General features: G+C 47.5%; 1 protein-coding gene across 4 annotated transcripts in view; it reads left to right on the top strand.

The window, feature by feature from the left end:
* The window catches only part of COL22A1 (collagen type XXII alpha 1 chain), a 333573-nt gene extending 321758 nt beyond the window's left edge, over positions 1-11815 (top strand). For all 4 annotated transcript variants that reach the window (XM_045004657.1, XM_045004658.1, XM_045004656.1 and 1 more), the window contains 4 exons: positions 1629-1695; positions 3270-3452; positions 5317-5394; positions 6069-11815. In XM_045004657.1, the coding sequence (XP_044860592.1) occupies positions 1629-1695; positions 3270-3452; positions 5317-5394; positions 6069-6256 (516 nt within the window). In that variant the 3' untranslated portion in view covers positions 6257-11815. The remainder of the gene's footprint in view (positions 1-1628; positions 1696-3269; positions 3453-5316; positions 5395-6068) is intronic.
* The last annotated feature ends 1194 nt before the right edge of the window (positions 11816-13009 follow it).

The following is a 13009-nucleotide window of genomic DNA, read 5'->3' on the forward strand; positions in this document are numbered from 1 at the left end:
AAAAGGATTTTAAATGGTGTATTTATCATGGTAATAAGCAGGCTTGAGGTGTCTGTATGTCAAGCCACAAACCTTGTTTAACGCTGTTTAATATTGAACAGTGTCTGGGTTATGTTAACACCTTTGGCCCATATATTCCATCTAAATACAACGGAGGATACTGGACTACAGAGACCCTTGATATATTCCTGGATATATTATTGGAACCCAGATCATCAAAATTCATAAGATCATATTATATTTGAATAATTTGATTTGTATAACAAAGAGAACTCTCTACTAATCTAAGGGGCCTGTGGGCTCAGTGTTTAGAAGGGTGAAGACAAATATTTGATAGTAGTAAAGCAGATTAAATGTTTTGAGAAATTAATTCTACCTTGAGACTTTTACCTCTTAAGATTGAAAGTGAAATTGTCCCTCACGTAAAGAACAGGTCCATTTTAGACAAAGCACATCTTTGCCCAGCCACATGGAAGACACATGATGAAACATAGTAATGAGTTATGAATAAAACAATTAAAAGTAATGAACTTAAGAAAAAGTTCTAACAAAACAATCCACAATTCCTTTTCGGGGCTTAGGAAGTGATCTCTAAATTTTGAAAAATATTTTCTGACTCCATCAGCAAGAGGCATTCTAAGTGTATGGTGATTAAAATGAGGTCATTTCTGTTGATACTGATGGACAAAGTCTTTACATTATGCTAAACCCGCAGCTGGAGATAGGCAGCAAAGGGGCCAAATAGTCCATATTTGGGCAAGATTTTTTTAATTAAAAAATTGTAATAACATGAATATTTTAAAAAAATGTTTCATGGGTGCAACAATCAATAATGAAAAATAAGAACTTTAGTCTCAGAAGGGTCATAAAGCTTTTTATAAAACTGATGTACAGCACAGATTATACAATGTTGTACCCTGAAATGCATCCACTTCAATGCAACAGCTGTTGAACAGCACACGTCTCCAGCACAAAAGAGCAGGGGGCAGGAAGTGAAAAAGACTGCTACTGCAGTGGGGAATTTAGGCAGGTCGTACATAATTACTCACTCTGTACAATTTAGAAATCGCTTTCAAATTTAATCTGGCCAGAAATCAAAAAGAAATTGAAGCCAAGAAGAAACTGTGACTTGCTTTCTGGGTGGAGTTTCATGTGAACATTCTAGTTAGTTCCATTCCACATGAGGTCAGGATGCTACACTATCATTCTGTGTTAATGTTTATAACACACAAGTCTAAATACTGGGTTTTATTACCCCTTTGGGTGCAGGAGGGTCGCACAGGGCACACACCTTTGGGGCAGCTCCTTCTCTAGGAAGATTCACATTTAGGAAGGTGGCAGTATTTTCACTATGGTCTTCCTATGGGTCCCACTAGGGGGAGGCAGTTTTAATCTCTGCCTGATGCTCCTGGTGGTGGGCGTTGACCTGGAGATGCATTGAACCAATGAATCCAGTCCTAGGCTTCCCAGCAGGGTGGGAATTGTAGGCAGGTTGTGCCCCTGTGAGTTTCCCTTCCTGCAGGCAGGTTCTTCAGCACTGGCGACTCAAGCCTACTGTGGCTTCTCCAGTAATCCCCAGGTGAAGGTTCTTGCTGTGATTATCACCAGGCTCTCACTCTTCTCCCTAGGGGGACTCTCCATCGCTGGAGACTCTGCGACGGCTCATCCAAGAGGAGTTAGGAAAGCAGCTAGATGGTACGTGTCGATACTGGGCAAGCCACCGAAACATCTGAGGTTCCAGAAGAGGCTTTGTACAGCCCCCGAGCATGTGATTTGTGTCCCCAACTTTCCCAGCTGTTAAAGGGCAACTTTGAGATGGGAGCAACTTGGGGAAAGGAGATGTGTGACGTGAGATGGCCTTGGCCAGCATTCTTCTAGTTGCTGTTATTGAAGGTGCTTGTGTTAGTACAAGGGCTTTCTCCCTCCCAGCCCACGTTCTCCTTCTATCCCATTGGGCACAAAGCCTGTGCTTATCCCATCACAGCCCGTTGCCAGGGAAATGACTATGATGTCACAAACCCAGCCTTGTGACGTCACTGTGGGATCACGTGGGGAGAGAAGGTAGGTCGGGAGGGAGCAGCAACATTATTTTGGGGCAAATTCCTGGAAGAAAGCACAGGGGCTGAGTGAAAAGGCCGTGGGCTCAGACTAATGTGCTGGTGGCATCTGGATCACAACTGGCTGGGAGAAGGAACAGCCGATGCAGCCTGCTGCTTCATGCAGTGTATATGAACTGAGGGCAGAACTACAGCCCATGCCTCGGCCACTCCTCCAACCTGCCCACAAACCTCCACCATGCTCCAGCACTGAGGGTCACTGCAAAGCTTGGCTCCATGCCACACAGTGGGGTGAAGAGTCCCATTGCACGGACTCTCTCCTGTCTGCCCTCCCCACAAACCCTGGAGCAGCGGGAACAGGGCATTTTTTTTCTGCATTTTGCTCCATTCAGTGCCGGTGGGCAGGATTTGCCTCCATGTTAGTTAATGGTCACCGTGAAAGGAAAAGATTCAATAAATCTTTTACATGCTTTAACACTTCTAGTGGTTTAAAAGTCTTCCCCGGCATGAAAGTCCCTTCTGTTCGGGGTCAGCTAATGGAAGCCTGAGCTCCAACCTGCCCTTCCCTCCTGTGAGAGCTTTTTGTCATGAGTTTAGTATGTTGGGGGGGCTTCTGGAATCTGGCAGCTGCCATCCCGGTGTGTGCGGGGAAAACAGGAGGAAGTGCTGGCACAGGGAAATGGCGGAGTCCCACTTTCTCTCTACACAGCCCTTTAGTCAGGGCCAAGGTGCCCGTCTCGGGCCTGGCTGCCCCAGAAAGAAAAGAAATCCCCTCTCCCTAGAATGAACCATGTCACCTGCCTTATCTCACGCTCCGTGATAGGATACTAGTAACGAGATCTTCCTTTCAGTGGGGAAATGATCACAGCGCTACTAATCCCGGCTGGGTAACAATGCAGCCGAGGGAAAGGAAATAACCAGTCCAAGAAGCCAGTAGGACAAGGAGCCATGCGATGGGGGAGAGGAAGGAAAAGTCTGAGAGAGAGATTCAGAAAAAGTTCTTAACTGCAGGAGCAACTGGGTAGTAGGTTAAACTGGTGTAGGCTGTGGGGGAGGCACCATCATGGCTGGTGCTGAAGGAAGGCAGGGTAAGTCGTCTGTTAAGTGCTAAGAGTTGGGCTGGGAAAACACGGTCTTTCATTGGCCCTTGATCCCTTGTCTCGCAGAGCAGAGACTTTCTAACCTAACAAAACCACCTCTGTCTATCCTCAGCAAAACTAGCCTATCTCATGGCTCAGATGCAGCCAGCGCACGTAAAAGCACCCCAAGGCAGGCCAGGGCCTCCGGGGTCTCCCGGTAAGGAAGGACTCCCAGGAAGACCTGGCCCTCCAGGAGAGCCCGGCCGACCTGGACAGACAGGGTCTGAAGGGCCATCCGGACCAGTGGGTCCAAAAGGTGAGTGAATCAGTGGGGGAGCCTGGATGCTGAGAGGTACCTGTTCCAAACCCTGTGTGCTCTGAGTCCCCGGGGGTTCCTACACGTTCAGTATGTTCACTGTAGCAGGGATAAATGGAGCAGCGAGAACTGAGTGTGACAATGTGGGACTGTTCTTAATGTTTCCTCTGAATACTATGTGGGTGCCTCAGTTTCCTCTATGCATTTCTTAAGTCTCCAGTGTGCATAAATGGCCGACACTCTATCTTCTGGCAACAAATGGCCGGGGCCCTTCCCCCCCTGCAAGGGGATGGCTAAAAGTGAACAAAGAGATCAGGTGACCTCCTGGCCCGGGAAAGAGACCAAGGCCAGAAAGGAGGGGCTGAGGGGGGTTTTCAGTTTGGAGCTGGCTGGGGATGGGAAGTGAGGGCAGACAGGGTTGTCTGACTTACTGGGCCCCAGAATGGACCCAGCTGAGGGGTCCCGTTCTCTGTACCTACAAGCTCTGTTTTAGACCGTGTTCCTGTCATCTAATAAACCTCTGTTTTACTGGCTGGCTAAGAGTCACGTCTGACTGTGAAGCGGGGGTGCGTGCAGGACCCTCTGGCTTCCTCAGGACCCTGCCTGGGCGGACTCTCTGTGGGAAGTGTACGGAGGGGCATATGCTGAATGCTCCAAGGTCAGACTCAGGAGGTGAAGCTGTGTGAGCTTCTTGCCCTGAAGACAGTCTGCTCCAAGGGAGAGGAGGCTCCCCAGAGTCCTGACTGGCTTTGTGGGGAGCAGTTCCAGAGCATCGCCTGGGGACTCCATGACACTGCTCTGTTCTGCTGATTTTAAAAACAGACTTTTTTCATTTTTCAGTATCGGCAGTGGACTCTTTGTATCAACTTTTTTTGCTTCGTTTCACAAACTGTGACTCAGAAATGTTCGGCGTAAAGTATGTCTTGAGAATTTGGACAGAGCTGCCCCTCGTTTCAGTATCCCAGCACGGTGTCGTGCTATTGCTTTGGGATGACTCTGCATTGCTCAGAGCAACGAAATGGCAGCAGGTCCAGAGCGGCCGTTAGGTCAGATAAACAATGACTGGAGCCTGCCAGAGTCGCCGTGGACCCCACTCTGACCCTCATCCCGCCAAACACTTAAGAGCATGAGTAACGTTAACCTTTGGAGACTCTCATTGCTGTCAGTGGGACAATCCCCGTGCTTAAAATGAAGTGTGTACTTGAGTGTGCTTTGCTGGAGCAGGGCCTGAGCACATTGCAGAATCAGGCCCTGCATGCGTAGGCTGGGGTGTAAACATCATGTTATTGTGACATGAGCAATTTGCACCACAGGCCGCACTTTTATAAAAGTGGCCACCCCCGTAGGGCTGCTTTGTGCCGTTTAGGCCTGATGCACGGGGGAGGGAGACCGTTGGCATGGTTCAGCCCGCTCATCCCTTGCAGCTGGCCTGCTTTATGGCCCTGCTAGATGATGAGCTGGGGACCATTGCCCTGCCTTTCCACCTCTCTGCCTCACCTCATCTCAGGCAACGGGGGCCCCCAAGAGCACTTGTCAGGAGCAGACCGTGATCTGCCCAAGCAGCGCGGTGGTGAATGTGGCTGAGCTTTGCACAGGGCCTACGAAGAATGCGGGAGAGGCTCCTGGAGCTCTCCGGCCAGTCACAGTCTGAGCTGGCTAGGCGCTTATCCCAGCAGATACCATATATCAGCTAGGAACAGGGGGGCAAAGGTGTTCCCACAGCAGCAGCATTTTGCAGTGTCTCTAACAGTAATATGTATTTGTATTACAGTGGGGCCTCATGCCTCCAGTCAGGATTGGTGCCCCCTTGTGGCATCTTATGCTTGTGCAGCTCATACTAACCCGTTTGGATTTTATCCTCCAGGTGAAAGAGGTGTGAAGGGTGAGAGAGGAGATCCTGGTGTTGGTCAGAGGGGTGAAACTGGTCCTCCAGGAATTCCAGGTGGGTTGTTTGTTAATACTGCCAGGAGCATTGTGCCTCCTGGAATAGGCTAATTGCCAACACTCCCAAACTTAGTGACACCAGGAGTAGTGTTGCGAACATGCCAGCAGCCGGAGTGCCACACCTCCTTTGCAGATACTTGTATTGATCCATTTCTAGCTGAACCAAACCCACAGATCCAAGCAGCCTCAGACACCGGGAAAGCCCCGAGCCAGACATTGTGGTTCAAGCGCACAACCGTGACACGCTGTCATTGTTGATAGGTAAACAGCATTTGCTAGTCATAATACCAGTGATTGATCCGACCTTCTCTTCACCCTGCAGCTGCAGGGAGAAGGCGGCATGGGCTGTGTTTTATGACTCCATGTGCCACATTTGGCAGCCAGGCCCCACATTGTGCTCCCTGTGTTACAGCAGCTGTGTCCTGAGGTGTGTCTGCTTCTGGTACTGCCAGGCGGGGAAATGTTCAGGGAGGGAAGTGAGCATTGCTACGAGCGACGTGTGGGGAAGTGCCTCAGAATGGGCATGGCCCAGAGAGATGGGGCTGAGCCAAACACCTCCGCACTTGACCGTTCACCTCCAGATCCCAGCATGGCTGCCAGGCACCTCTTGTGTGGTGTGGCCTTGCTGAGTCATCCCCTGGGAATAATAATGGTCCTTTGTTTTCATTCCAGGCCTCCCCGGGGAACCTGGCTATGGCAAAGATGGGATGCCAGGAGCACCAGGCCCACAAGGGGAAGCTGGGGTGCCAGGCCTCATGGGCCCACAGGGACCTCCAGGAGCCAGTGGACAGTGCGATCCCTCTCAGTGCGCTTACTATGCAAGTCTGGCCGCCCGGCCTGGCAATGTCAAAGGGCCTTAGCCAGCCCTGGAGACTCTCCCCGGACTGGTTTCTGAAACTTGAATTCAACACGCCTACCAGGAGCTCTTGATTTGTTCCCTAGCTGCATTTCTTTATGGGAGGCCTTTGAGATGATCAAAGCCAACGAATGCTGCCGGTCGGTCAGATTATTATTAATTATTATTTTTATTATTTTGTTGTTGATGTGAGAAATGTGTTTGGTTTTGTTCTCTCTAACATCAGGGCATATTAAAAAATTAAAAATACGTTGTTCCATATAATATTGAGAGCTAGCATAGCCATTGTGGTTTATACAGAACCCACGCGAGTGCCGAAACCTCTGCTCAGCTGGGTGAGTTCTTTTCCAGACTTCATTCCCAAGTTCTAATATGACAATATCAGTGCACTGTGCGGTGCGTGCGAGTGACTGTGAGAAACAAGCCTACAGGAGGGACAAGCCGCTGAAAAACATTGGGGGGAAAATGGCATGGGGAGGCTGACGAAGAGCTAGTCTCCAATGCATTCAGCTCACAATGGACAATCCGTTACAGACAACAAGCGCTGCATTGCCCAGAACTGCTGTACTAGATGTAATGTTCTCCTTGCTCAGAAAGGACACAAACGTTAATCATAAATAGCCACTTGATAGGCTTTTCTGGGCATGAGCAAGGCTCTGAAAATAAGGAAAGGGAGCGCTGATGACATGAAGAGAGATTCTGTTTCCAGTATAATTGCTCTCCCCTTGCCCTGTACATGTTCTTTAGTTCCACTCCAAAAGGCAAAGATTTTATTCCTGGTAACTGGGGCCTGTGCTCATACTGTCAAGAAGATGCCTCTGCAAACAGCCGGCAAGTTTGTGCTCCTTGACTTCTTGAGCTAGTAGAGTTCTATTCCTGCTCTGTGGTGAGGGCGTGAACAACATCCATTAAAGTTAACACAGTGATCCTCCAGGTATTGGCTGGTTATTATGGTTTGTAGAAGGTTGGACTTGGTGATTATCTTGGTCCCTTCTGGCCAGAAAATGTAGTATGATCTGCAGGCCACCATATCTGGTGATTCACAGGGACACGGGCAAAGCAGGGTTGGCTTGTGGAGGGAGAAGTAAACTGGAGTGCTGTCTTCAGTAGCATGGCCAGCACAAGGAAGCATTTGGAGAATCAATGAATTAAAGGAAATTCTATGTGCCAAGAGGCCAATAACACCTGCCCCCCCAAACTAGCTCCTAAAACAGGGGTCACCTGACTGCAGAAATTGATGTACATCTAGACAGGGAGAGCAAAGAATTGGATAGGCCAGGCTGGGTTTTGAGAAGATAATTGCTTCTTCAATAGGTCCTTCCTCGTTCTAAACCTCTGCACATGCAGACACACACAGGACAGATTTTCAAATGTGATCAGCACCAGCTAGCCAGATTTTTAGAAAAATTCTGCTCCTGTGAAGGCACTTGAATGAAGTTCCCAGAGCGTTCAGTACACAGCCACTCACATTGTTTTCAATAAGGGTGGGACATTTTCCAGTGCCCTCAACGGTTGCTGTTGAGTGCTGAGCTCTTCTGAAAATCTGGGCAGGTTTTTTTGATGCCTAAATGAGAGGTCTCTTTAAAAATCCATTCCTAGCATACACATTCACCTAACGGCGTGTGCTTCCAAGTTATTTAAACTGAACAGACGTCAGAAGCTGGGGGCATGGATCCATCACACATAGCCAGTGTGCACTGTACAGACAAAACCATTTTGACACATTAAATCCCTTCCCTAGCCCCCAGGCATGTCATATGTTGGTCATTAAACATGAAACAAAAATAACAGATTAAGTACCATGGTAAAAACCTTTCCTCTGTAGATTGCAAGTGTGTCACTCCGGTGCAAATAACCCATGGCTGTCCTTTTTGCTTTATAAAGACTAGTAAAAGTGAAAATATTATGCAGCAAAGGGTTTGTTGCTTACAAGTAACTCAGGAGAGCATATCTATTGAGGTACTTCTTCACTGGCCAGCCCTCTGTAGTTCGGTTAGTTTATTGTCTATATTTCAACATCAAACAGGCATGTTGGTCACAGTATTTAACAGCACCATGCTGGCCAGGCCAGGCTAGGATACAATTCACCTACTCCAGCAGGAACACTTCACACCCAAGAAAGCACTTGGTAGCACAAGATGTCATTTCCGATAGACATCATGGCAGCAGCCAGATTTTACAGAAGTCAGGCATGTTAACTGGGCCATGCTAATGTGACATTTCACTGCTGCCACTACTGTAACTCAGACTCTCTGTAACTCATGTCTAGTGATGTACAAACATACATGCTGTACATGGCTGACAACCAGGCAGCACTGGTTTCACGTAGTCAGGATCCTGTACACTGGGTTAGTGGAAAATGTATTAAAAAGTTCTTATTTAACAAGATTCAGGCCATTTTCTCTCCATGAGACTATGCAGTGGAATCTAATTTTGAGGGCAGTTGGAGCTCAGGAAGAGTGACTGCTTGAGCTGGGAAAAGATTTTTTTACTTTTCTTGTGGCCTCTTGGTCTTGGAAATTTGCATGCACTTTTGCCAAGAGGCTGCTGTTCTTCAAATGAGAGGCACATCTGCATCTTTCATGGCGATTAGAAGAATTGGATGGCCCCCACACAGACCTGAAATGAGCAATTGCCCTCTGCAAAGAGCACTTAAGTAAAAAAAATAAATAAATAAAGCATGCACCCAAATCCCTTAGTACCTGGGCCTTACCTAGCCATCAGATTTTAAGCTAGATTCCTACTGATTCCAGTCAGAGCCCTGTACATCTCACATTGCAGAGGAGCAGTACTTTTGGCTTCTTTTCTGTTCCTATCACCACTTGCTGCAGCTCCAAAAACTCCCTTGCATACATTGCTGAGTTTCAGCGGTCTACCAGCGCTCGCCTAGCTCGGTGTAAGCTCAACAGCTTGTCTCTCTCGCCGACAGAAGTTGGTCCAATAAAAGATACATTACCTCACCCTCCTTGTGTCTCTAATATCCTGGGACAGACATGGCTCCAGCAACCCTGCATTTTAGTCCTCAGTCATTTGAATATAGTTTGCCCATCATCATAGTGTCAGTCCACACTAGAGAGTGACTCAAACCTGGCCTCAATTCCAAAATGACAGGGTGGCTTTCATGAAAAGGGAAAACGTGTGAAATATCTGTTTGCTTCCTATGTGGGGACATCTCATTAATTCTGCTAAGGGACGAGGGAAAGGGTGCAAAGCATTAATGGCACCCTGTGAACTAGCACTTCACTTCTCAGCAAAACCAGCCTGTTTTTCCCCCTCCAGGAATAAAGCTTGTGATTTAGAAATGATGAAAGCCAGTCGAGATGGCTGGCCAAGTCGGGTCACCAGAGAGATCTAGCCCTCCCTCCCTACATCTGTAGACACAGCTTCAGTTCCTTGGAGCTATGGCCAGAGGCTGTGGAGAGAAAAGCCTGAATAGAGAAGGTAAAAGTTCCAGCCTAAACTCTTTAGGCAAAATCCTGGCTCCTTTGAAGTCAGTGAGAGTTTTGCAATTGGCTTCAGTGAGTTCAGGATTTTGCCCTTAGTGGCTGTTAGTTAAAAGGCCTCTTGCAATCAACGTTCTCCTCTCCTTTAAAGGCAGTCTGCCCTCAAACTGCTAGACTCGGTCTGAGAGCAGCTGTTTCTTATTCCAGCAGCATGCCAAAAACGGCCTCTTTGAAACAAATGCGACTTACCGTAAGCACAGCCGAGTCCACGCGCTATGAGAGCAGACTGTGTGCGCAGCTTGGTTTGGAAGTAAGAGCAGTTTGGGCCCGGTGATAAAACAATGATAATTGCTTGAAGGATTGGACGGGGACATACATACCCAGACGTGGCTCTGTGGGCATCAGTGTCCAAGGAGAAGATGAGATTGGTGCCACAGCCAAATTGCTCCCTTCCTCCCCACCTCCCCCTGGCGTGTTTCCTAATTATTTCTGTTCTGTCAGCTGCAGTGAGCACCTTTAGTTCCCACCCACGCCCCAGAACCCTTGACAGTGCCAGTGCCCCAGAGAAGGCTCCACTGCGGCTGTAGTAAGGAGTCTGGCAAATCCTAGGCCAAAAGCTGCCCATTGCACGTCTAAGGAAGAACTGGGACACCGCACTGGAGTGACGGAGCTCAGGTCCAACCTGTGCTGAGTGACCGGAGGCACCCCAGTATTACTCCAGCATCCCCTTAGCAAGGGGGCCCCAGGTGGTTGCCTGTTTGGCCTGCACATTACGCTGCCCTGGTGGAAGACACCTAGAGGAAGTCCTAAAACGGAAGCTCTGCCAGCGTCTGGTTTTCAGATCAGTGGAATGTGGCTTATAAATCTTGACCGGGTCCTAATAAGCATCCATGTGCTGGCCACTAAGGCACTCAGAGTGAAAGGGGAGTCCCTGCAGGTTCCTCTCTCATTCTGGTCCCCTGCTCCCACCCTAAGATGGCTTTGCAGCCGCACAGTTCCATTTTCAGAGCTTTCTGTCAAGCCGACTTCCTACTTGCTAGTCACTGAAAGGCATTTACACAGCTCAGGAGCCTGTCTCCAGTAACCCAAGTAGAAGAAAAGTACCATAGACAGGGAGCTTTGGCCCAGGACTGGAGCTAGGAGTCCTGGTTCTGCCACAGACTCACAGAGGGCCCGATCCAGTGCCCAGTGAGGTCAGTGGGAGCCTGTCTGTTGACATTGGTCGCCATAGGAGCAGGCCTAGGTTGAAAATGGTTAGTTAAAAATAGACACTTAAAGCCGCATTGGGGCATGTAAATAATTGATTCCTTGAGGTGCTGCCTGCCCCTAGCACCCCTGGGGAGAGCACTTAGGCCCCACTAAAACCTATGCCTGTGCTTTTCTTGAAGTCCATCAGGCTGCTCACGGTGCTTAAAGTTAAGCAAGTGCGTAGGCGTTTGCAGAACCAGCAACTAATTTAGGTGCCAAACTTTATGCACCCAGCTCTGACATTTCTTGCCTTTACCTCCCTGTGCCTCAGCGTCTCTAGCTCTAAACTAGGAACGGTGATACGCCCCTCAGCAACGTGTGCTGCGATCTAGCCACGCCACACTCTCGCAGTGTGCCAGGTTTTTACACCGTCTGCACAGCAGGCTGATGTTTATACGCAGGAGCGCTCGTTTTTCCCCCCAATGCAGTTCAGCATTACAAAAGAGAGGCTGGAGGGCTATGCTGTTAAATAGGGTTGGGGACACAGACAATATTTTATTTATCTATTAAAAGAGGTGCTAAGCGCTTGTGCATTTTATGGCATCAGTGCTTTTTTAAATTGTGTATAAATTATTGTGATCGTAATAAAGAGGCTAGTATGCCAAACATTTTTTTTGCCTATATAATGAAAACCTCAGAATCATCTGGGCGAAATAAATGTGTTTGTTAAATTATTTAAGGGATTTTTATTTGTGGGTTAAGCTGTTCAGCCTGAATTAGTTTTTCACTGACGTGTTAGTCGTTGTTCAATTATTTTCCCTTCCTGACATTTGTGAATGGTTCTTTTCAGTTCAGTCTCATGGTGCTATTTTACTGAGCTTATTTTTTCCCCCTTGTTATTAATGTGGGATTATTAAACTATTTAAAGTTGACCAGCTGTTCTGCTTGTTTATTTGGAAATGTGTGTGTTCAAAAACAAACAAGCCCCCAGAGAAGAGTAAACTGAATTATTTTGTGTTTTCCAATACTACAGTGTGTGCTGCAGCAGGGTCTAACTCGGATCCATAGGCCGAGCACAAGACCAGATGGGAGATGCCCCTAGCTGTAAAACTATCAGCTTCAGTAGACAGGAAGGATGGTGCAGTGGGCAAAGTGCTAGCCTGGGACTCAGAAGACTTGGATTCAATTCTCTGTGATGCCACAGATTTCCTTTGGCATGTCACTTGGTCTCTGTGCTTCAGTTATCATGGGAATGATGAATACACTGAAGATTATATCTTCTTTGATTTTTTTAGACAAAGAGAATGCAGTAGATCTAATTTATCTGGATTTCAGTAAGGCATTTGATACAGTTCCACATGGGAAATATTAGTTAAATTGGAGAAGATGGGGATTAATATGAGAATTGAAAGGTGAATAAGGAACTCGTTAAAGGGGAGACTACAATGGGTCATACTGGAAGGTGAACTGTCAGGCGGGAGAGAGGTTTGTAGTATAGTGCCTCAGGGATCAGTCTTGGGATCAATCTTATTTAATATTTTTGTTACTGACCTTGGCACAATAAGTGGGCATATGCTAATAAAATTTGCAGATGACACAAAGTCAGGAGGTATTGTCAATACGGAGGAGGACCAGAATATCATACAAGAAGATCTGGATGATCTTGTAAACTGGAGTAATAGTAATGGGAGGAAATTTAATAGTGCAAAGTGCAAGGTCATGCACTTAGGGACTAACAACAAGAATTTTTGCTATAAACTGAGGACATGTCAGTTGGAAGCAACAGAGGAAGAGAAAGACCTGGGTTTATTGGGTGATCACAGAATGCCTATGAGCTGCCAATGTGGTGCAGCCATGAAAAAGACCAATGTAGTTCTAGGATACATCAGGCGAGGTATTTCCAGTAGAAATAGGGAGTGTTAATACCATTATACAAGGCACTGGTAAGACCTTGTGTGGAATACTGTGTGCAGTTCTGGTCTCCCATGCTAAAGAAAGATGAATTCAAACTAGAACAATTTCAGAGAAGGGCTGCTAGGATGAGCACCAGGATGGAGAATCTACCTTATGACAGGAGACTCGAAGAGCTTGGCTTGTTTAGCCTAACCAAAAGAAGGCTGAGTGTA

This window comes from Mauremys mutica, chromosome 2, assembly GCF_020497125.1.
Source record: "Mauremys mutica isolate MM-2020 ecotype Southern chromosome 2, ASM2049712v1, whole genome shotgun sequence".
Classification (NCBI taxonomy): domain Eukaryota; kingdom Metazoa; phylum Chordata; order Testudines; family Geoemydidae; genus Mauremys; species Mauremys mutica.